Raw genomic sequence first — 25,563 nt, forward strand, 5'->3', positions numbered from 1 at the left:
TGGTAAATGGCCTGTATTTATATAGCGCTTTACTAGTCCCTAAGGACCCCAAAGCGCTTTACATATCCAGTCATCCACCCATTCACACACACATTCACACACTGGTGATGGCAGCTACATTGTAGCCACAGCCACCCTGGGGCGCACTGACAGAGGCAAGGCTGCCGGACACTGGCGCCACCGGGCCCTCTGACCACCACCAGTAGGCAACGGGTGAAGTGTCTTGCCCAAGGACACAACGACCGAGACTGTCCAAGCCGGGGCTCGAACCGGCAACCTTCCGATTACAAGGCGAACGCCCAACTCTTGAGCCACGATCGCCCTCTGAAGCTGATAAAAGCTCAGTTTTTTTTTCTCACGCGCATCTAAACAACATGTATTGAGCAGGACTGGGGACAGACTGATGAGAGGTGCCGACCTGTGAGTGGACCATCAGCTTAGATTAAATTGAGCCATAAATCCATCCATATTACTGTACTGTGTTTTCATAAAAAGGTTAGATGACACCAAATTATTGTTTTTCAAATATCAGGTTCTTAAAATGATTTCTTAATGTGAAGCAGTGATCAGCAATGCATTCAGTCAGGCAGTTTTGTAGTGTCCTCTCCTCTTGCAGTTCCTCTACCGTCCAGCAAGTGGCAGTGTGGCCCCATGGAAGGAATATCAAGCTCATTTATTAACTCTCCTCCTCTGTTGTTTCTTTTAACAAACTCCAGAAGAGAAAGTGACTGAAGAGGAACCTAAAGTAAGCTTTATGGGCAGCAGAGCGGTCTCCTTTATCTCCACCTTTCTTTTATGGTTTTATGTTTACACTTCAGAAAAATTCAGGTTCTAATATTTTTTTATAATATTATATAATATTTATTTATAATAACAAATAATTTTATAATATAATATAATATAAGAAAGCTGTGTTTTACATATAAGCAGAGGGAACCTTCGGGCTTAGCATGAATAAACAGTCCCTCTCATTTGCCACAGGATCTCTGCATGTTTGAAAACTTGAAGTCAGATTCACTCTTTGTGTTTTAGTCCTCTTGGTAACATTTTTTTTTTAGAAGTTTAAGGGTCAGCTGCGTTTCAACATATACTCTAGTCTACACTGAGTGTAAGTGGTTCAGATGTTCTTATTTTAATTTCATTTATAAAATATTTCTTTATTATTCCACTTTTTGTTGGTGTCAGTCCTGCAGTGTCTTTGTCCTCCTGCAGGAGGCAGTGTAAATCTGCAGAAAGGCCGATACAGCTGCAGCTTTTTGCAAACAAAAGCACCTTTTTTTCTTTTTCCTTTTTGCCTTTCACTGTTCTGCCTCCTCGTCTCTCTCCTTTTCTTCAGCTTTTTTCCTTTCTCCTCCTTCCTTTCTTTCCCTTTCCTTTATTATCTGCGTGTTTATTGAAGCTGATAATTTTCTGAAGATCAGGACGGGTCGACTGATGCAAAAGACAATCAGAATTTACATTTAATTACATCACGATATGTGTGTGAATGTTATCGTTGTGTCTGTGTGTCTGTAAGTGTGTGAGTGTGCGTCTGTGTGTACGATCTCTCTCTCTCTGTCTGTGCGTGTTATCAGTGAGCGTCAGCTGGCTCCTTGCTTTGTTTTTAGGTCACTTTTGCACCAACTTCCTTAAATCAGTCTGAAAGCAGCTCAGTTCTTTAAAATAGAAACAATTAGTGTGGGCTTGACATTCAACTCTTTCTCTCTTTCGTTCTTTCTTTCTTTTCATCTTTTCCTTTCTCTTCTGTCCTCTATGGTTTGCTTTTCTTTGGAGAGGGGGAAGTAGGCCGTCTGTCTCTGACTGGGCAGCACACATCAGCTCTGTCTTGTTGTGATGACGAAGCTGATCTGATAGTGACAGCTCTGCCCCTCATTGTTTTACACCTGGACCGTGAAACACGTGACAGGGATTGATCTTCTGATTCAACGGGGTCTTTGGATGGTAAAAGGTGTTCAGAGTTGTGAAATATAAAAATCATCAAAACAAATTGGATGTAGCAAATGGGAAGCTGCTATGATTCTGAGATGAGCATGTTTGGCACCATCAGGTCTCCAAAGACCTGAAAAGGTCCCAAAACATCGTTTGTTTTAATGATCTTTACAGGAGAAATGTTTGCACAGAGCCACAGTATCTGCTGTAGCCAGACTAGCCATATCTGGGCTTCAGTGCTGCACAGGTGAATTTCCCCAAATGTTGCTTTACTGATGCGCTTCATAAAGCCGGGTTTGCCTCTGCTTCATAAAGCAATTTTGAGCTTAAATAACCAAAGTATTTTTAATGAAATTAACTTCTCGAGGAGAAATGTAGGCAGGCTGCACTGTGTAAATTTGACATTATTCAATAATGATCCACCCACTTTATCTACCTTCAGTGTTGCACTTTGAGCCTGTTTCACTTTCAGCCTTGGTGTCCTTGATAATTTAAAGCCAACTCATTTAAATCAGACATCATTCCCTTGAATTCAATTTGAGAAATGTACGGGTGTTTGTGGTTCTGCCTTAACTGGATGAAATCTTACCTAACAGGTCATTTATCTGCCAGCATTGGTAACCATTCTTCTAACACTGTTAGCTTAACTTGTGGCTCAATTCTGTATAGATCCGCTTTCGTCTATATTTAAGAAAACATAATATTGTCATCTACTTCTATGCTGACGATGTCCTGATATATCTTTCATTGTACACGAATCATATTTCACTCATTCTTAAATATTTGCAGTGGCACTGCTGCACTGCAGGAGGAAAGCTGGCAGTGGAGAATCGACCTCAGCAAAGAGAAAACACAAATAAAGAAGGAAAGCTCAGTTTGATTTCTCATTAAACTTTGGGCGGCAGCAGCAGAAGACTTTTTTTTTAAATAAATGTGGGACCGACTGTATTAGACAGTCTGGTTGTAGCCACATTTGAGCTCCCGTCAAAGACACAAATGGTTCATGAGTTGCTGTTTACAACCTTCCTTGTTTTCCACATAGCAACAAACACCTGGACGGTGTTCTTGTAGCTGAGGGATTCAGTGACAAGATCCTCTTGAGGTTTCCTTCCAGGCATGTGGTGCACTCTCTGATCTCCGGGGGTATCCAGGGATCCAGCTGATCTGGTATCAATGGTAACCATTTTTCTAAGAAGGAAACATACTTGTTACCTTTCAGTCCCTCTGGGAATCATGCTGTTCTCAGAGCTTTCTGTCTCTGTGTGTTTTTCCCACCAGGTTTTTCACAGGCTTGCTGTAGCTTGGTCGATCACTGCTGTTGTTCATTGTACTGTATTTTTGCCCCAGTTGTGCTTCTCAGAGATATATTACAGCTGTCTTTACAGCACCTGCTGAATGCAGATGCTTTCTTCATCATGTTTATTTGAATTTTGTGCTGTTCTCAGTCCTGATGCATCAAATAATAGTGAAGTTCACGCATGTCTCTGTTACCCTAAATGTGTGCTTTTGTGGTTGACTGTCATGATCCAGGCTTTGATATCAGTGTGAAGGAGATGTCACACCCAACCTGACACTTTTCACTGTGAGACAGAACAAAGCAGAATCCTTTGCTAATCCTAAAAAGCAAGTAAAACAACAAAAACAAACCAAGTGCACAGCATCGAGGTCCACACAGGACACTCCCACGGTCTCCGGGGACACTTTAGATTTCCTGCCTTGTGGAAGGTTGCACCATAATCCTGTCATGTAGCAAGAGCTCTGGCATGTGCTGATGTTTGTTCTGACATTGTAACAAAAAAAATGTGGTTATTATTTAGACAATCTGCACGAATTGTTGGCTCTTCAACATGAGGTACAAATAAAGCTTCAAAAATAAAACCAAATTACAGCTGAATGATAAATCAATGAGTTCAGCTTTAAATAGAGAGAGAGAGTGAGTGTGTGTGTGTGTGTGTGTGTGTGTGTGTGTGTGTGTGTGTGTGTGTGTGTGTGTGTGTGTGTGTGTGTGTGTGAGAGAGAGAGAGAGATACCCCTCAGGAGACTGAGGTCGGGGAACACACTCTTCCCCCCGTCTGCCATCGCGGGACCTCATCAACACCTCGCTGCCATGCCAATGGAGGACACACACTGCATGTCTCCCGTGGGACCCCCAACACTTATTACAAAAGATGTGAAGGACAGAGGAGGGGAGTGGGGGGGGAGGGCAAGATGACAGTTGGAGGGTTAAAGGACGTTTCCTTCCACAGAGTATACGGCGCCGCACACTCTCTGTGTGTTTTACGACTAAGAAGCGTATGACATCACAGGATTGGCTCCTTCATGCTGCATCGGCAACTGTCCTGCATATACTGAGTGTGCGCGTGTGTGTGTATTCATAACGCAGTGTGTTTGCCTGGTGTCGCGCTTTGATCCTAACAAGTGCAGAGAGGCAAAGTCACAGTGAACAACGATGAAGAAGAGAAAATGGCTGTAGAAAAAAAAAACTAAATATGATTTTCCGTTAATAGAGTTTAAAAGTGACGCTAATGTCAAAGATGATGCTTCTAGTGTTAAATATGGAGACCCGTGAGCTGCTCTGTGGAGCTCAGCAGCTTCTTACAGCTCCCTGTCTTTGTTTTACAGCATCAAAACTGAAATGTGCCATTTTCAAGTCCACCGACGACACAAATTTAGGTGTGTTTTGGTGCGATGTTCAAGTGCAGATTCAGAGTTCACCTTAGTTAAGCTTTGCCCATGCACATGTTCTGGCTGGACCAACAGCAAGGATGTTGCTGTGCGGGAAAATGCAGGAAGAATTATCTTAGCTGGTTCAATCCCTATATTCACCACATTTATTACACTAACAGACAAGAAAAGAAGAAAAACATGTCGTTATTACTCTCATGACCCCAAATCCTTTTTTTCACTTTGAGAACTTGCACAACAGGCTTATGCCATCTTTAAAACACCTCCAGGCACTTATTTAGTTTAGATGTCATTACTGGGACATCCATTAGACGGAGAAATCGCTTCTCAGACATTTGCACATCTTTCAGTTTGATGTCACATTTAGATGTGAGAAAAGACGAGAAGCCGACAGTTCTTCACCACTGAAGGTCTGCTGGAATTGGCTAATTATTTTCTCCATTATTGTTCATTTTTAATGACAAAAAGAAAATAATTTTCAGTTTAAAAAAAGATTCAGTTTTTGTAGATTATGAAAATCAGCAGAGGGGAATGAAACCCCTGCGTTTCTATCAGGCTGAAAGATGGCAAAGTGCTCCTCTAAATGAATCTGTTATAATGTCGTTTGCATCGATTGGTTGCAGTAAACTATAAAACCCATATCTGCTATTATTCACTTAGTGATGAATAATTACTGATACACTAAATTTGCGATTCCCTAATGAACACACTCATATTGATGCAGGAGCAAACATTCGGCTGACATCTTTGACTTACAGTAAAACTTTCCAGAGACTTCCGTCTTAAACCACGTCTTCATTCATACATCGATTTACATTACGGGGACAAAATGGAAACACGTCCCTGCAGTTAAAGCAGCTTTTTGTCATCAAAGCATCTTCTGCTCATCTTTGGCCTTCAGTTCTTCTGGGCGCCCTCAGTATGCACCACAGGGAAGGAAAACACCCACAATCCCACAGGAGAGACTGACCTTGCGCAGTGTAAGGTGTGCTCATCGCTCGGTAACCAGTTTCATTACATGTTAATATTTTAAGTTTTCTGTAATTTGAACATTTTTAGAAAGAAAAACCTTTGGAAAAGAGCACCAACGTAACGCTTATGATGTGGACGGACAGAAACGAACATGATACCTGGAATGTTTCTGTTTTTGAAAATGCACAGAGGAAAACTTTAAAACATGCTTTCTGGGTAAAACTTCAATGTGCCACAAAGGGAAGATCTCCTTTTAATCTGCGTGCTACCTGCAGCCACGATTCCTTCTGAAGAGAATCAGCCATAGAAAGTATGACATATCTCAGAAATCGCTGTGAACAAAAATCAAGTTTGAATTTTTTATGAATAGTGTCCTGCACTCGTGGAGAAACAACGTGTACAAAGAAGCAGTCTGAACCCACTTCGAGGGCCTGTATACACACACACACACACACACACACACACACACACACACACGCTTTATTATCGACCCACAGCAATGTCCCTTTTGGGTTGGCACACACTTCTGACCGCTCTCTCTCTCTCAGCGTTGTGCAAACTGTCTGATGGAAGAACCTTCCCTCCTTACTGGTCGCGTCACTAAAAGCAGTACAGAGCTTGTTTGTGCCATCACCACCACCTGTCCACTCACCTGCCTGGCACCACCCCTTCCCTGCAGCTGAGCCAGGGACCACACCTCCGCCACAATATACAAGCTCAACACAGAGACTCTGGAAGTCAAAATGTCATTCATGATCTCTGGAGGTTTGAGTACGAGCCAGTATGAGCTGTGATGCTCCTGTAGAAACCACCACATTATAAGGTAAAAAATGATTGACAAAGACTCATCCCACATGTTTGATGTGGCAGATTGTTGTGCTGGGCGTCCTTCTTGATGCCACAGGGATTAGTGCCTCTTCCTGCTCCCAGAATCAAAGCTGATAGTTTTTGCTCCTTAGGTGAACGTGCAAACCATCACACGACGACATCGACCTCATTTTAACAACAAGTCTGTTTTTTGCAGTGTCACTGAAGAAGCGACACTACACACGATCCAAAAATCACAACTGAAACCTCTCTGATTGGTTGATTGGCTGTTACCATGGAGAAACACACAAACACAAACACGTTCAAGCTAATATCGTGCAAGGCTGTGATAATAAACAGGATAACGTCTGGAAGTCACTGGATATGGAATCTGGGATTTGCAGTGCATTATGGGATGAGTAGTTCACTGTAAACAGTAATCATTCACACAGTCTTATTTTTGTTAGTTTGTTTTCCTTTATTTTTTGATCCAAATCAAATCGCTCATGTTTGACTTTGTTTTAAGGCTTCAAACTCTTCATATAGAAGAAGAGTTATAAATCCACCTGAGAAACAGGAGCTGTTGGAAAAAGTACTATAGTTTGAAGGTAACCTTTGTGTGGTTTCATTAAATATACCAAAGTTAATATACAGAAAAGAATCAGCTAAAAAAAACCCCATTTATTCCTGTATTCCTGCTGTCACACACCCTCCAGAGGTAGATTTGGGTGCAGCGGCACGGAGATCCCAACTAACGTTCATCTTTGTGTTTTTTATGCCTTTTTATTGTCTTCCTGATCTCCACTAATCTCGCCTGGACCCACAACACCATCGCCCTAGTGAGGGAGCGCCTCTGTGTCCTAAAGAAGAATAACCTGGAGCAGAAGCTGCTGCTGGCCCTCTGTCGCTCCTCAGTGGAGCGCGTCATCTCCTGCTGCCCGGTGTTTGGTAGGCAGGGGCCACAGGAAGGCTGCACAGACCGTAATTAACACCACCCAAAAAATCACTGGCTGCCCTCTGCCACCCCTGGAGGCCATCGCCAGATCCTTCTGCCTCAGGTAAGCCAGGCCCATCACATGTTTGACCTATTGCCCTCCGGTCGGTGCCTCAGGTTAATATTTTTAACCTGTCCTCTAATCTGCGCCTTTCTCTTATTTTGTGCATATTTCTCCTCTTTGTTATTACTCCTGCTTTCTACTATTTATATTTCATTCCACACAGTTGATGTGGAGCACCCAGGGCTATTCTGTTCTATTACATATGTTGTTGGAGTTACTTTTCCAGTAATTACATCGTTGGAAAACTGTGTTTGGACATCACGTCATGAATTGAAAAGATAGTAAGAATGAACCGGAGCCCCGGGATGGTCCCTCCTCACTAACTTAAAGCCGGATTGAGGATCTCAGGCATCAAATAGCTGTTTTACTCACAGCTGGTAGAGGGTGCTGTTCTGGTGAGTATTCAGATGCCATACATTAACTGGGTAGTGGGTTCATATTATGAAATGAGAAGTAGCTGCTGATGATTTAACAACAAATATAAACAACATAAGGAGGGCTTTATTGAGAAGAACTATTCTTAAAGGTGGTCAGAAACGTACGACGTTTAAAGCGAACTGTTCCTTTAAGATTGGAGCTTTTTGGCAGGCAGACAGATGGGGAAGCTCCTTTTAACATATGCTGAGGAACTCTGGCACCCTCTCTGCGTTTCAGGGCTAGAGATGAGGTTATGTAACTACGTAAACAAGTCAGCACACACGCTTTTTATTTCTCTCTCTCAGTTCAGTGCCTTGCTCAAGGGCAACAACAAGGCAGTTCACTGAGTTCAGTCTGTATTCACGTGTGCTTGAGGGCATTGGCGGAGCTGAAGCAAGTCTATTAGTTGACAGAAGGTAAATGAGAACTGTTTAAGCTATTTAACCAACAGCAGTTTCCAGCCTCTGACACGCGAGGACGTTCCTGCAGGTTCATTTCACTGAAATCAGAACGTCTTCGTGTTTTAGACCAGATGAAGCAAACAATTTAAACGCAGTCATCTATGTCATCAAACAACAACTCAGTGAGTGGAAAAGCTGCTGGTGGGCTTTAAACAGAAGTTTCAGCCTTTCAAAAAGACAGAGAAGCTTTGTTCACGAGTGCGCCGGCTCCTCAGTCAAACCGCTCACAGCATGACGGCTAAACCCAGCAAATACTCTGACCTTGAATAACTGACACCTGATCGCTTTGTGTCTGGTTTTGGTTGAAAAATTGTTCCAAAATGAAAATTGTGCCCACATCAGAGGATTTACATGCAGATACATGTTAGTAGCTTAAACATGATCCATGCATTCATCCTCTGCTGCACATTGGGGTTCGTGTGGTTGCTGGGCCAGCGTTCTCAGCTGCCCCGGGGCATATCGAGGCATTCCCGAGCCAGCTGAGAGACGTAATCTCTCCAGTGTGTCCTTGGATCCAGAGAGGACCCAGGATGTGTAACTGTTAGCCGGAGCCCTTAGCCCGCAGAATGCCAGAAACTGTCATATCTTATAAAAACAAAGCTTCAAATCAAACCAGACAGAGATGAAAGCACCACTGTTGACAAAGAGAGGAAATCTCGCTAAAACTCAGCTTAAAAAGGACATGAAAAGACCTAAATCAGTTGTGAATGCATGTCTCATTACTTGTGTCTATAACTCCCAGCTCCCTGCCCTTTGGTGCAAAACATCTGTGTTTTTTTGTAATTTCCTAAAACACTTGGAAGTAGGCACTCTCCTGGGAACTGTTTTCCCCTGCAGATTAATCCACCTTTGTGCGGTGGTCTAAGGCTCCTGAATGAAACAATACCTCATAACACTGTTGAAGCAGGGTCATCGCGAGGGAGGTGAAACAGGAGGGCCACAAAGAGGCAGAGGGTAACACAGCAGACGGGTTTCCAACAGCAGCTTCAAGTGTCATCCTCAATCTGCTCTGACACACACACACAGCATTAGATCACGAGTTCAGCTTCATGACAAAAGTGGGCAGCGTAAGCAGGCATGACGTACAGAGGCGAACTGGCGCCAAAGCCGACATGGAGGGAGGAAGCGCAGGGAGACGGATGCACACAGTAGTGTGCAAAAACAGTCCGCTGTGAGGACGGAGAGCTACCCGACGCCATAAACCTGCACCTCCGCCCACCCGTCTGTCCAACCTGGAAATGAAGCCGGGATGCTCCACTCATCTGCTCACAAACAATGTGGAGGTGACGTTATTTTAGGAAAATGAAGACAGAGTAACATTACCAACAATTAAAACCTTGATGTTGAGAGGCTGTGTGGCCTTCTGTATACCTTACTCTGTCTCTACTGACTTTAGCTCATTACATAGTGAACTGAAGTTGGTAATGCCTCCTCCACTCAGCATCAGCCTCCAGGGCTGAAACATGAAGCTCCCTGGTGTCCTCTTCAGGGCTAGCTCCAAAAGCAACTCAGTCCCCACCAATGTTCCCTCTAAGCTGTGCGTGTGCGTGTGCGCAAATGCGCAAAAAATGTACCATGTGGACCAATCAAAAAATGACATGGCAACATGGCATTTAAATGTTTAGGGAGGGGGAAGTTTTAGGAGTGACGACGTGTTTGAGATGTGAGAGATTTGCTACGTTTAGCGCAAATCTTGTGTAGTTAGTGTGTAGTTAGTGTGTAGTTAGTGTGTAGTTAGTGTGTAGTTAGTGTGTTGTGTAGTCAATAGTGTTGTTGTGTGTGTCAGAACAATGAGGCGACTGCTGAGTGTTACAGGTGTTACAGCAGTGACACATCTGCTGCTGTCAGGCCTGCAGGTATCAGGCTGTTGTTCTCCTTCATCTCATAGTGGACAGAAATTATTTTTGGAGTGACACAAATAATTTGCGTGGCATCAGATTTGATGCAGAACAGCTGATTGTTCTGTAAATAGTTTGAAATGTTTATTTAAAAAAACACCTTGGCTGCATTTTTAGGTAAACAGCTGCAAAACACTTAGTTTGCATAACTCAGTAACTTTTTTGAAGAAGTAACTATGTAATTAATTGCCCAACATTGGTCTTTATATACTGTTACAGACTCTGTCCCAGACCACAGACTCATAATACAAGTCAGAGCTTTATAAAAAAAAAAAGAAAGTTGTGTTTTCAAAATTGGAGTTATTTTTCCTTCCAACAGTGTTAACATGCTACAGGTCATGAACAAGATTTCTTTTCATTGTAAGTGGGCTGAAGCAGTTAATTAAAAGTAGTCTAACATAAATGCTGTAATTTGATTATTTTAATAAACATGTAACTTGGATGGATTCAATGCTGGCGTGACCACAGTGCACACGTAATGCAAGTACTTCCAATACTTAATGAACACTGTTAATGTGTCTGACATTAAATGTGGTAACTTCTGCAGGACCCCACAACTACAGAGACTTCGACAGCTGTGACAGGTGTGTTTGGTAGTAATATAAGGTACTCTAAAGACATTATATTGGTTAGTTTAAGGATAAGACCGAAACACAGGCTTTCATTGTGTCTTCCTGCTTCTGCAGTAATATGTATTCTACCAGTTTAAGCTGTTCTTTTCTTCTTATTTTTATCGTGCTGATAGTCTGTGTATAGACTGAGTCAGCTCTGAAGTCTTCTCTGCTTTCTGTGTTTTAGTGAAAGCAGCTGTTGTTAAAGATTTAGTAGTTCCAGGTCCAAGGTCTGTGAAGATTCTCAGTCATCCAGGTCCTCGTAGTCTAAGGAGCTTGCAAAGAAAAGCGTCTGGACTTCTTTGGGTTGCTTGAAGACGTTTCACCTCTCATCCGAGAAGCTTCTTCAGTTCTAAGGTCAAATGGTGGAGAGTCCCAGATTTAAACCCCGTGGGAGTTTCCCCCCAAAGAGGGACAAAAGGACCCCCTGAAGATTCTCTACCTAATCACATGAGCCGAGGTGTGAAAACAGGCGTGGGTCACAATCAGCCAGGGTTTCGAGTGAGCTCATTGTGAAACCTAGCCCCACCCTATCATGTGATTTCCTGATCTCTCCAGCGTGTCCTTGGTCTACCCTGGGGTCTCCTTCCAGTATGGCTTGCCAAAAACACCTCACCTAGGAAGCGTCCAGGAGGCACCTTGGTTAGATGCTGAACCCCCTCCACCAGCTCTGTGTGGGGTGGAGGAGCGGCAGCTCTACTCTGAGCACCTCCTGAATATACAAGCTCCTCATCCTATCATTAAGGCTGTGTCCAGACACCAGCAAGCACCAGAGGAAGCTCATTTACTCTGCTGGCATCCATAAACTCACCGTTTCCGTCGTTACTCACAGCTCGTGGCCATTAGAGGGCGTGGCCTACCCACCAGGAAGTAGGCTGACCCTTTGCTGCCAAATCGTACACCTACCTATAGATGGGTTACTAGTCCCCTGGTGGTGGACCTGGATCACACATATATCCATTTTTCACACAGCACACAAAACAAAACCACCACAACAGATTCAGTATTAAATTTTTTCTTGTTTATTACAGGAGGCTTTTCTTTTATATACAGAGACATGTATTTGCAAAATACTAAAAAGTATTTCAACTCAAAGTACTAAAAAGTATATATATATTTATATATATTCATATTATAATTATAATTGTAAATATTATTGTCTCTAAAACACCAGGGTGGGGTCACTGAGGCACGGCTTTCGCCTCCTTTACACCGAGGTTTCACCGGCGAGTACCACTGAAGTCAGAGGAAAACGTTGTAACTTATTATGTTTTGGGGTTTTGTGTTTTTAGAAAATGACACAACTGTGATGGACACTGTTCCAATTTGGACTTTAAAAGTTGTGCTCATTACGTTGCTATTTCTTAATTTCCGTATATATTCAAGCCTTAAATTTCAGGAGTTACAAGGTTTTAACCCTCCAGCTATAAAGTTTAATGTTTTCCAGCGAAAGCACTAAAACTACTTGTATCATGAAACCTCTTATCGTCAACTTAGTGAAGCATATTTTCCAACTTCTACTATTTGTGGCCTCATTTTATCCCAAAGGTGGCAATAAGAGAAATGTTCCTGTTTTTCTCGTGTGGAATAAAAGAGGATTCGAGAGGTGTCAGAAAGGGAAATATTCAAACTCCCCCCCTTTCCTAAGAAAAAGGCAACTTTCTCAAGATATGAGGTTTCTTTGGGACTGATATGACACTGGAAATCTGCAAACCAGTTCGCCACCCGCTGTGAAACCAGTGACGGTGTAAATGGGACGACTGTGGTTTAAGCAGTGAGAAGATGCCTGGAAAAACCAAACCCATGACGGCGGGAAAAATAATAATAATAAAAAAACCCCAAAAGCATCATTTTTATTATCCTCATACTGTAAATAAGATACAACATCACTCACTGCCTGTTTACACAACTGTTGTATTGCATTTATCACACAGTTAATAGTAAGAATAGCAATAATAGAGAACAATGAAACCTCTGGTTTTCTGTGCATTTCCTCCGTGTGGGTGTTTGTCGTTTTGTTTCGAGGATGATGAAGCAGCTTTTGGTTTTCAAACAGGGGAAGAAGGCAAAAAGGAGCAGAGATTCTCAGTTTGTGTTTTAAACACCCCCCTCCCTTCATAAAATGGACTCTTCCAAACCCCTCAGTAGCACCACATGGTCTGACCCACAGCTTGGAGCAAAGATGGTGTTTAATTTGCTCAGACTTTGAACAGTTTATCATATCAGAGCAGGAAAAATCATAAAGCAGACAGATTTTTGTTCTGTTTTTCATTCTGAGTGCTCAAACATTTTGGAGGTTATTTAGAAGGCTTTGTTACTTTCCCTTGTACAGACTGTTCAGGGACAAAGCTGCTCTTTGTTTTGCTGCTGTAATTGCTTCATTGTTTGTTTCAGGTGAACAAACTTCTGAGCAGCCAACTGTCCCAGTGATTGCAGTAAGTGTTTGAATGTGTTTTTGTGCTCAGTGCAAACCAAAGTCTGAGGTCCAGATTCACTGAAGCAACACTCTGACAAAAGCTTGTGCAGTTTTCTTTTTTCCACTGCAGCAAATACTGAATATCAGTTTGAGAGAGCTGGATATGTCAGGATGAGGTTGCCAAGCAGTACCCACCAAGTAATATCACCCTGGAGCTGTAGACTGGCACAAACTACAACGCTGTTAACAGGATGCCTCCAGTAGCAAACCCCGGAGGTTTGAGCTTTCAAGAAGCTTCTCAAAGCATAAAAACGGATTTGTCTCAAAGCTGGGCCTCCTGTTTTACTGATGAATCCTAAATCCTAAATGAACTATTTCTAATTACCTTTGTAAACTTGAACTGAAACGTCCATGATCAGGGGCAACAACTAGAGTATGTTTCTTGTAAACTCTTGAGGCTTTGCCATTCCCTGGCTGTCCTTGTAAATACGAATATGCTTTGAGTGACTCACCTGGTTAAATAAAGGCTGCACTGTCTCACTACAAAGACAGCTCAACTTCGTCTGATATCTCTCGAGCACAGTATTGATGTTTTACATGCATTGTGTTGATAGCTTTAGGTAATTTTGGAAGGATTTAAACAATCTTTGAAAACGGGATTCAAGACTTCATGAGCAGATCTCTGTTTGAAATCTAAGTAGACTAATGCCAATAACTGAGCCTTTAATTTGATGACTGTTCTTTTGCTCATATCTTTACTGACCTGGAAACACTCTGAAGAAAGTCCGTTTTTCTTTCTGGTCCTCTGAAAGTGTTCAAGCCAGCTCTAAGAAAATCACCGTCCTCTTTTAAAGTTCTAGTGAAGCTGTCTTTGTTCCAAATTTGGTAGTGAGTGTACAGGTCTACTGGAAATTTGATCTATAAGCTCAGTAAACGGTTTACTTATCCTTTATGATCACAGCCGCTAGTTTCAAGTCTTACAGATTAAAACATGATCTTCATTTTATAATTGATAGTCCTGTTAGAAAACCAGATTTTTGCTGTCAGCGACCTAAGACGTCAGGCTTGGAGACCAGCCAGGTTGCTACAGGAAAATTTGCATTCTTTTGCACAGAGTTCACCCAACATCTCCAGGTGAACTCAATTTCAAAGAGGTATACGCTGTTGGACTAAAAACTTTACTGCAATTGCTTTGGTTGCTAGAAGATTGCAGGGCGATCGTGGCTCAAGAGTTGGGAGTTTGCCTTGTAATCGGAAGGTTGCCGGTTCGAGCCCCAGCTTGGACAGTCTCGGTTGTTGTGTGCTTGGGCAAGACACTTCACCCATTGCCTACTGGTGGTGGTCGGAAGGCCCGGTGGCGCCAGTGTCCGGCAGCCTCGCCTCTGTCAGTGCGCCCCAGGGTGGCTGTGGCTACAATGTAGCTGCCATCACCAATGTGTGTGTGGATGGGTGGATGACTGATTGTGTAAAGCACTTTGAGGTCCTTAGGGACTAGTAAAGCGCTATACAAATACAGGCCATTTACCAAGATGGCCACAAGTTCCCACAGTCTTGGTTTCATTACTGCTTGTGAGTAGTTGGCAAGTGTTAGTGGACGTATTTCATGCAAAGTATGAGCAACCAAAGCAATCACAGGGTGCGGCAACTTAAACTGCTTAAAAGTTTCCTGATGAATTTATTTCTCTCACTCGCTTATTGAACAAAACATGGTGTTCATTTAGAAAACTGTGGCCCTATTAGAGTGAAACAGTCAGATCAGCATACAGGTTAGTGAGGGCCTAATCCTGCTTGCCTGCCTCAAGACATTTCAAAAACTTAAGATGGACAAGCCTTCCTGCTTGAAACTTGAAAAATGAGACTTGGCAAGCCAGTAAGGGATTTCATGTTCATCTTTTATATGCAGTTTATGGGAATTAAACAGCTGGATGTTTTCTTATTCAGCTGTCTCCATTTTAACATCTCAGTATGGAATTACATGCCAGCATGTGCTCTGCTGACAACACTGCACGCTTTTCCCTGCAGACATTAGTGAATCTGGACCTTTTTGACAGTTAAAAGTGACGTCAGCCTGTTAGCTCTCTGTGCTGTTATGAGGAAGAGTCACAGCAGTGATGGAGGGGAGGGGACTGTGGAGACTGTGTTAATGATCAAAAACCATAAGAATCAATTCATCAACCAACCAAACATGAAACCAGTCAAGAAATCAGAAAAATCAACTGGCTCATCAATCAGTCAAGCATATTATCAATCAACCAATGGTAAAGCATGGCTTGGAGTGATGGGGTTCATGTGTAGCAGGCACACTCTGGGTCTATTGCTACTGAAAACAGCCCTTCAGCACAACTGCAACCTGAAATATTATTATTATTATTAAATACGCCTCGCAGCACAGTTCAGCAGTGAATTAGTATTTACCTAGTTTATATCGTTATCTATTCTCAATAGAATCTAGTAGAAATAGAGTCCAGACGGTGCCAGTAAAAATTTTTTCTACTTTTTTTCCTTTTTAAAATTAGTCTAGGAAAGCGTTTAGTAAAGATCCCTCGGGTGACCACAACGACAGAGACAGAGAGAGAGGTTGTTTGAAATATTGAAGCAGACTGAACAAATGCTGTACACGCACACTTTGACACTTCGTCTTAATAAAAACAAGCGGTAACGCTGCTTCACGTCGGCTTCGTGCCACTGTATGGACCCGTGTGTCTGTAAGTCCACAGTAACGCCATCAGTGCTGCATCCGGCTAATCAGATTCCACCAAATGCTCAAAGTGTTAGTGTGGGATTTTTCCCTTTAATCCACAGACACATACAGTGAGAAAAAGCATCTGTGAAGTCAAGCGTTACTCAAGAAGTCAGTTAAAAGGTATCTGCAAACCGTTATTGCTTGACGCGGTTTGTGTTTGTTTTGTTAGGTTTTTTTTTTTGTTTCTCTGTGCAAAATAGATAAAGAGCCGTCTCGCTCGACCTCCTCTCCTCCTCCAGCCAAAATGCAAAAATAATTATCATAAAAAAGATAAATAAAAATAAAGCAATTGACCTGAAAATCTTCCCAAAAAGTAGATGAATAAATAAATAAATAAATAAATGAAGCAGTGTTTTGGTTTTGAAGAGTCGATTTTTCAATCATTGGGGGAAAAAAATGACATCAGCAAAGTCTTCAATGTGCTGAATATAAAATCTGCACCTAGAAAAATGGGCACACCTATTTCACCACAGAAGGTTCATTTTGAATTGTTTGATATTTTCAGTAAAAACTAAAGCTATAAATTCTCCGCGTAGGAGTCAGAATTCACCAATTTATCTCCTCACACTGAAATGAAATGCTTCATTTGGAGAAAGAATGAAGCAGAAAAGCTTTCAGTGTCCTGGATAAACCCGAAATGTATAATCATTGAACAACTGGGATAAAAAAATGAAAGATGTTATTTATGGTTTATGGATTAATCTGAAGCTGTAAATAGTTCATATATTTTGGCAGCTGAACGTCCAGCACCACAGAGAGCTCTGTGGTCTTCTAGCTCCATAGGGGGCGGTGTTGAGCTCATCCAGAGTGAACTGGGCAGTAAAACAAAAATTTTAAATTTTCGAGGAAAAAATTTTCTTCCCAAAGTTTGCACGTTTTTTTTCGGTAGAAGGGCTCAAGACAATGAGTGGAGTTCGATTTTTTTTTTTTTTACAGGTTTCTATTGTAGTAGAATCTCTTTCTGTGATTATCAGAGATTCACAACTTCACCACATAGGAACTTCTGACGGGGTTTCTGCTGCCATGGCGGGAGGACGTTCCATCCCAATTGCTTAAGTAATCAGCACCCATTAGCAGCATGCTAGTGTTTAATGTGCAAAACCGGCTTAACTGTGAGAAAAACCGAACATAAGTGTTGTTTTGATTAATCTCAGACATGCTGTTGATGCTGGATTTATGAAAAGTAATATAGATGTTTTTGAATAGAAGCAGGTGGAAGTCATTAACTTAGCTGTTTAGCTCCATTCACCCTTTTTCACTAAAGACAGTCTTGCTAGCGCCCCCTTCTGGATCTCTGACTGAATTGCAACCAAATTCCGATAAAATTTGGTTAATGGGAAGCAAAATGTGTGTGAATTACTGAGCCTCATTTACATGAAATGTATCTCCGCAGGGAGGCGTGTGACCTCTTGCATTATTCATTGACAGTACCAAGAGTATTCATACTTCTGTCACACTGACAGCTAGTCAGGAACAAAATACTAAAACTTTGGCAAAGTAACAGAGTTTCATTGCCTTTTGTGCAGTCTCTGGTTTCTTCAATGTTGTCATATTGCTGTTGAGTTTTCAAGATAAGGTTGTTCCAGGACACTGGTGATGGTCAAACACGAGAGTCAGCGTGGCCTTTTAAGCTTTTCATGAAACCAAATGGGGAGAAATCCTGATGCAGATGTGCTGAGCTGATTGTCGCTCTGTAGTCAGAGCTGGCTGACACCACCAGGACCTTAAAGCCGGTTTGTGCCGAGCCGAACTCAGACCAGACAGATGCTGAATGACAGCGGGTGATTTGTCATAAAAGTTGACAATGTTCAGTTTGTACAGAGACATCAAATGCTCTTAGGAAAAGAAAAAAAATGAAAGGAGGCATTTATGGCATTAAAATAGGCTAACAGGTGTCCTGCATGAATCTCAGTGTTCTGCGCTTGTTATTGCTGTCTTGCTTCCTTTTGAATTGATCTTTTACTTCTGACCTGTGGTCATTTTTGTATGTTTTTTTAACCTCTTTGTTCAGATGTTTTTATTTTGCTTTTTGATTCTTTCTATGAAGCGCTTTGTAACATTGTTAGGAAAAAGCTATATAAAATCTACGACTATTATTATTATTACCATCATCATTATTTTTATTACATGTCTTTGTTCAGTTGTTAAAAAGCAAAGACTAGTGGTTTGCTGCATGCTTAAACCTATTTTGAATTTGTGCTAGGCTGGTGTTAAACCAGCAGTCTGATGCTTTTACTAAACTGAATAATAAAAAAAAGAGTAAATTCACCTGCAGTCTTGACTATTTTTGGCATAGGAGAATAACACTACAGTTGACAAGCCTCTTATTTTCCTTCCACCCAGGCAGGTGTTTTTCAAAGCATTCCATAAAACTTATTCCTAAATCATGCATCCTTAATCAATGAAAGCCAGTAAGCTTCATTTTTCTCCCCACTCAGTGTGGTGACAGTGAAATAGGACTCTTCTGCTTCATGTTATAGGGAAGTGAAGCCGGAATATCTAACATGACTTTTAGACAAATCACCCACAAGCCAACAAACTGCCGAGTATGAGGGCGTCCACCACTGGGCAAAGATGCGTGTTAGAAGAGTTTGGGACCGTGTAGAAAATCTCATTGTGCACTTGTGTCATTTTTTTGGTGTTATCGCAAAAAGTTTTGAGAAGAAAAATAATGAAATCCCAGGCTCTTCTACACTGTGCCTTCGCCCAGGTGCGGTAAAGCGAGAGCAGGTGCAAACTCAAAAAGTGCAAAACTGCCAACAAAAACAGATGAAGATTCAGGTTGTTGAGATTTTTTTTTCCTGACCGCACCTTCTCCTCTCATCTATTACAACATAGTAGTTCAGCCACTTTTTCATAGCTAGTGCCACTCCGAAGTCAAAAGAGAGACCGCTAACTGGTTTTCTTCAACTTACTCTAAAAAATATAAAAAATAGTAATAATTGTACCGCTATTAAAAGACTGGTAACATCAACAACGTACTTTTACTACGAAAACATTGTTTTGAAATCACGTTGTCATTATTTTCCCTCCTCTCTCGAGTGTCAGTCAGAACGCCACCGACCCTTAACGTGTTGAGAAACACCGCCGTCACTCTTACAAGAAAACATACTCTGAGAATATTGATCAACTGTGGGAAGGCACAAACTCCCCAGGCCAAAAAATGATGGATACATTTGTGATATAGTTGCTCTGCCCCCTCTGACCACCTGTAGCTTTGGTGAAAGGTCATTGTTCTAAACTCCCGGTTCTGGTTGACCCAAGAGTAGGTTTTCCTTTACTGTCTATTACTCCAACAAAGGCAGAGTTGACCTGACAGACAGGGTTACCCTCTCTGTTTTGCAGTTGCTTTGCTTCCTTTCAGGAAACTCCCAAAACACTTTCTCCAGGGAACAGGAAATGACATTAAAGGTAGTAATTCTTCCATGTTGCAGGCTCCTCATAGTTCTTCATAGCTTCTTTCTGCTGCCGCTTCAGCGTTCTCAGCTATGGTACATCCAGTAAACAAAAGAATAAACAGGCCAACCTCAAATGAGAAAATCCTCATTTGTTAATTATTTTTTTGCTTTTCTGTTCCTGCTATGGCGTCATTTCCTGCTGTCTGTCATGGGTGATTTCTGACTGTGATTGTTCACTTTGTTCGCTGCCCGCAGTGTCGGCAACAGTTTCTGTCTTGACAGCGAGTTGAAAGATCTCGGATGTGGCCCGTGTTACGCTGTCATATGAAGGTGGAGATGAGGTGGAGGAAATCGTCTCTGAGCGCTCGATCCCTAACATGCTTGAGCCGTAGTTTTCTCTCATCATGGTAGCAATCAGCCCTTCTTTCTCAGGCGCATCCTCCCCAAACACTACTTCACCTCCTTGTTCACCTTCACCTCCCGCATGCCGAGGTGTGGTGATCTGGCGGTACATGTAGGAGGCGGCCTTCAGCTGTCGCCTCACAAGGTGTCTGCGGTAACACCTCTGGATGATGGTGGCGGAGACTTCTTCCTGCTTGCGCCTCAAAGTTGTAGTTATGGGTTCATAAGAGATCTTGGACGGGTTCGCCATCATGAACTTCTCCTCCATCTGCTGCTTGAGGGCATCCATCTCTCCTGACTCGCCCAGGACACGCTTGGTAAAGGCAAACAGGATGTCCAGGCAGTGGATTTTGTCTCCACTGACCATGGGCAGGTCCATGGAGATCAGTTTGATCTTGTTAGGCTTGGCGATGCGCAGCGGCTCTAGCAGCGAGTCAGCAAAGTCGGACAGCTTGGAGTACTCGATAAACTGCGTGGCCTCCGGGTCGAACTTCTCCCAGACCTCGTAGAACATCTCGAAGTCGTCTTCGCTGAGGGGTTCAGTGCTTTCCTCAGTGGCAACACTGAAGTTCTCCAGGATGATGGCGATATACATGTTTACCACAATCAGAAAGGAGATGATAATGTAGGTGACAAAGAAGGTGATGCCCACTGATGGGTTCCCACAGTTCCCCCTGACGGTGGTGCCAGTGTGGGGGATGTTGGCATCGCACTCCTCAGGGGAGTTGTTGAGAATGGGATTGAGAAGGCTGTCCCATCCTGCAGAGGTGGTGATCTGAAACAAGCAGATCATGCTGTTCCCAAACGTCTCAAAGTTGAACATGTCATCGATCCCCCCCTGCCGTTTCACGTAGGCAAAGTTGGCCATACCAAAGATGGCGTAGATGAACATGACAAGGAACAGGAGAAGTCCAATGTTAAAGAGAGCAGGAAGGGACATCATGAGGGCAAACAGTAACGTCCGGATTCCTTTAGCGCCTCTGATGAGGCGCAGAATTCGTCCAATACGAGCCAGTCGGATCACTCTGAACAGTGTGGGTGACACAAAGTACTTTTCAATGATATCAGCAAGCACGATCCCTGAAAACAAAAAGCAACAAAGATGTAAGTCACACCACTTATATGCATTTATAGAAACATTTGCAACTCCTGGGTGAGCTTCTAATTTGATTTGTTTCTTGTTTTAGGTCTGTGAAACAAAGAATTGTGTTTTGTTTTTATTCATTATCCACTTCTATCACTTGTTTCTCTGATAATGTCTCTGGTTGGAAAAGGTTACCAGTTTTTGTTGGGAGTAAGAGTGAAACGACATGTTTGATCCCCCCTTTTTATGTGAATGTGCTCAGATCCTGAAGTAGAAATCTTGGGTTCAATTTGATTACAACAATCATGACACCGCTTATGTCTGACTTCAGTCAAGCCAGCTAATGTAAAGAAAGTCTGACTATGTTGAACACGCACCCTTCTGGTATCTGTGGGATGCACCAATACAGTTTCTGGACACAGGGTGCTAACTAAGCTTGCCAGTGTTAGCTGACAGCGTAGTACGTCATCCTGAAGCCTCAGTCACACAGGCCTATAGACTGTTCCCCAATGAGTTGGTGAGTGGTTGCTGGATACTGCAGCGTGTTATCTACCACAAGAAGGTTGTAGCACCAAAAACCTGTTTCTTATTGCTTTGGTTGCTCCAGGCTCCAACTTGTCAGCAGTTACTTACTAGGACTGGGCGATATATTGAGTTAAAAAAAAAAATGGATATATTTTTATTCGAGATATAAGATGTGACAATATTGTTTATATCGATATAGTCTATGTTACGTTATAATTATACTTGTGGAGCCGCAAGTTTGCCTCTCTTTCGTCCACTTTTGTCTATGCAACGTTACTCGGCCTCGCCTGTCCTTCACTGAACACAACTCCCCCATAGCTTCACCTGCAGGCAATGACAAGATGGACACGGCAAATCTCCGTTAACGAGTTACCGTGGATCGCCTTGTGCGTGGGGCTGGATGGCGTCAACGTGTTAGCGAGCTAACTGTGCTAATGAGCTAACCGTGCTAACAAGCTAACCGTGCTAACAAGCTAGCCCACAGGGGCTGCATGGCCTAAAATCCTTTCATTTTCTCACAAATCGACAGCACGCCTTATGTATGAATTCTGGTTGTGCTTACTGACCGTGAACCGGTTTTATATGGTACACGGCGCTCAGCAATCTGTCAAAAAATGTTTTAGTATGACTTTGGTAAGCTACGCTTGATGGATTGTTGGAGCATTACGGCTACTGTAGTCTGGAGCCTCATGGAGGCTGATAATTTATTTTTGAGTAATTTCTTCATGTACATCTACGCTGTATGTTAATAAAAGTGCCTGTGTGACATCTGGGACACAGCTTTGACTAAGAGCTCTCTTTTTGTTCTTACCTTATAGCTTAAAAAAAAATTGAGATATATATCGTATATCGCCATCAAGCTAAAAAATATCGAGATATGAATTTTGGGTCATATCGCCCAGTCCTATTACTTACCAACCAACCAGCAACTAATGCTGAATAAATATCATATATATGTTTGTGACCAATGTCACTTGGTGAGACATTTCCTGCAACTACTGGCCAGCTTGTTGGGGAACACATATTTTTCCTTAGTGACCAGTGGTACCATGGAGTCATTGGCTAGTCCTTTACCATACATGACTGGGGCCTAATATGGTCACTTCTGGCTCTAAAGAGATGTCCATAAAGTGGAGTGATCATCATCCAGTCTTTGACATTAGATGGGCATGCCCATCGTTTATACACTATAATTTTAAAAGTGGTCATTCCATCTATCACATGGTCTTAGCTATTAGTCACTGGTTCTACCTGCAGTGCCTAATTTAGATAATTTTGGCTTAAATATAACAATTAATAAAAAGCAGTGATACTTGAAAAGGAACTGTTTTCTGATGTACCAAACTAAGAATTGATTACCTCCAGACTATTGAATTTTCTTTAATGTGTTGGCATTCCTGTGAGTTACATCATCTAAAAGCTCTCAGTTTGGCTCTCTCAGTGTTTATGTGGCAGGTCTGCTGTGATTACAACTTGACTAATTGGATCTGGAGAGCTGAGGCGTCTTTTCCCACTAACAGCAAGTCAAACGCTGTAATTCATCCGTCTTTTCCTTGTTATCGGAGAGGGAAACACACACACACACACACACACACACACACACACACACACACACACACACACACACACACACACACACACACACACACACACACACACACAAATACTGTTTTCTTTCATTCACCTCCCTGTGTAAGTTATAGGTGATGGAAGGAAGGAGTGGAGGGAGTCGAGAGGGAATCACCATCACATCGTACATCAACTCAGCTTATGCCCTCCATCCTAACATCTCTCTCTCACACACACAGACGCAGAACAGACGCAATCATGTTTGATTTGTCTTCAGGGACCGCCCTGTGGCAGCTCCGATTGCTGCTGTTACCTTCACCTCCCCCATGCAGCCTCGCCTCAGCGTGCACACTAACACACACACAGACACACACTTAATTACACACATACACCCAATCTTGTCAGGCGAACAGGAGCAGCAGCGCACGCGACGTATGAACACTGATAGCTGAATTAACTGCTTGGGATACTCTGTGCTGTCCCTGCAGACTGCCTGTCATGTGTGTTATTGTGTGTATGTGTGTGTGTGTGTGTGTGTAATTGTAACATGACCGCACAAGACCTTGGTGCAGGTTAAACATAAAGGCCAACCACATGGTCACTTTGGTGACAGATAACTGTCAGGCAGACGTCCCATTGTTTTCTGCTGCCACAGCTGATGGCTGACCCACATGTGTACACATGCGGGGTATCATGAGCTCCACACACACACAAAGCCTTATGTCAGCTGTAAGTTATGTGAAACAGCAGTATATAAGTTTGACACATGTCATGTCTGATAATGAAGGAAAGCAAGATGATTTGTTTAATCTTTCCTTTCAGCTTGTATTTTGGTCAAAATGATTTTAAACTAAGTTTAGAACAAAAGAAGAACTTTGAAATACTGCCTCACAGTTTCAGTATTGTAGTTTAATCACCAGCAGTTTTAAAAAAAAACCTTAAGAAAACATTTTAGTTTCCTAGAAACTATTTCCTTAAAGTTAGCTACGATGAATGAGCAGCTCTTTGTTGAGTACCGGTAATGTCAGAGGTAAGTGAAATGTCTCCTTAATTCAAAATTTCTTAGAAAAAAACTCTTAGAAGTTGATTCGTCAAAAATGTGACAGATTTTAGTCACTTTATTTTAGAGGAAACTTTGCACATCAGTCCTTCTGCTGCACCGCATTTAAAATAAAGTTGTCTTTATTTTGCTCCAGTTGGAGATCCTTATCTTTAAACCTTACCGATATCTAAACACGTAATAAAAGTTTTTTTTACCATGCTGTTAACTTACTTTTTAACGCTGTGAATCTGAGCATTTTCATAAAATAAAGCCTGCCTCAAGAGGCCATTATTGGAACTGCAATTATTATTTTTCAATAGATCAACACAATGTACAACTTTCTAGGAAGCTTTGGTTTATACTTTGATTTATGTCTGTGTTTGAAATACTCTGCACTCACAAGACACTGCTCTTTTTTTCTTTCTGTTATTAAAATGAACTGAATGTGCCTGTGCTTAACACTGCAGATTTTGTGTGAAACTAACCGCACCTGTGAGCACTGTTTATGGATTTGGGGACCATCTGCTTTTTACCCCGTTTAGTAAATCTGGCTCAAAATCTTTTTGAAGCCGAACTCACCCACGATGGAGAGAATGACCACCACGAAGTCGAAGATGTTCCAGCCAACGGTGAAGAAGTAGCAACGCAGCGCCATGATCTTGATCAGGCACTCGGCAGTGAAGAAGATGATGAAGGCCAGGTTGATGTTGTTCAGGATCTTCTCCATCTGAGGCGGCTGCTCGTCCGTCTCCACCATCATGGTGATCATGTTGAAGAGGATCAGCACCATGATGATGATGTCGAACGCTTGCTTCCCAACCAGGTCGAAGAAGAAGCCCTGCAGAGCGTTCTAAGAAGCAAGAATGTTCGGTTAGCCGATAAACCCCCATTTAGTGTTTCTGTCTTTGCTAAGCCACGTCAGGTTGTTTATAAGCCAGTCATTAAAGACGCCAATCAAAGTGCTGTACAGCAGACATTTACAGGCTTCGCTGCCACAAAGGCAGATGCAGAATTTTTTGCCACTTAATTCAACAACTTTCTGTCCAGACGAGAATAATCTGTTCTCTAATTTGAGACTTCAATTTTAATCTGACACTTTCATGCGCCGAGCTTCTTTAATATGCTGCACAGGGTTGTGACAGACGTTCATGCAAGGGACACCTTAGCCTTCAGTCACACTAAAGCAGGAAAAACTGGTAGCTGGAGAGTGATTGTATTCACTTTTTGGTTGCCCAAAAGTTTAGAGTTCTGAGAGGTTGCAGAAGAGAGAGGCAACCTGACTGGGATCCCTCTCAAAGAGCTCGGCGAAGGTTTGCAATTAATCGCCATCCTCTCAACAAGACAACCAGCCTGGCATGGTGACTCAGTCAGAGAGAGTGTGTGCCAGTGAGGTGAACATGAGGTCCGAAGGTTTGTCGCAGGTAATTTACTGCAAATGATGCTAAACGTAACAGCAAAAAGCACATCTTATTTTCATTTTATACTGCCACGTTTGTTTGTTGTACTTGTTAAGTTAATATTTTATTTCCATTTGATTTTCTTATTC

At 42.3% G+C, this 25,563-nt stretch overlaps 1 protein-coding gene across 1 annotated transcript in view; it reads right to left on the minus strand.

Moving 5' to 3' along the window:
- Window positions 1-11,837: 11,837 nt before the first annotated feature.
- Window positions 11,838-25,563, minus strand: part of LOC101467375 (sodium channel protein type 3 subunit alpha) — a 262,766-nt gene continuing 249,040 nt past the window's right edge. Inside the window, exons 31-32 of the mRNA XM_024803636.2 lie at window positions 24,597-24,867; window positions 11,838-20,877 (exon numbers count right to left, since the gene is read on the minus strand). Coding sequence (XP_024659404.2) covers window positions 19,577-20,877; window positions 24,597-24,867 — 1,572 coding nt within the window. The 3' untranslated portion in view covers window positions 11,838-19,576. The remainder of the gene's footprint in view (window positions 20,878-24,596; window positions 24,868-25,563) is intronic.

The sequence above is a fragment of the Maylandia zebra genome, linkage group LG9, assembly GCF_041146795.1.
Source record: "Maylandia zebra isolate NMK-2024a linkage group LG9, Mzebra_GT3a, whole genome shotgun sequence".
Taxonomy (NCBI): Eukaryota; Metazoa; Chordata; class Actinopteri; order Cichliformes; family Cichlidae; genus Maylandia; species Maylandia zebra.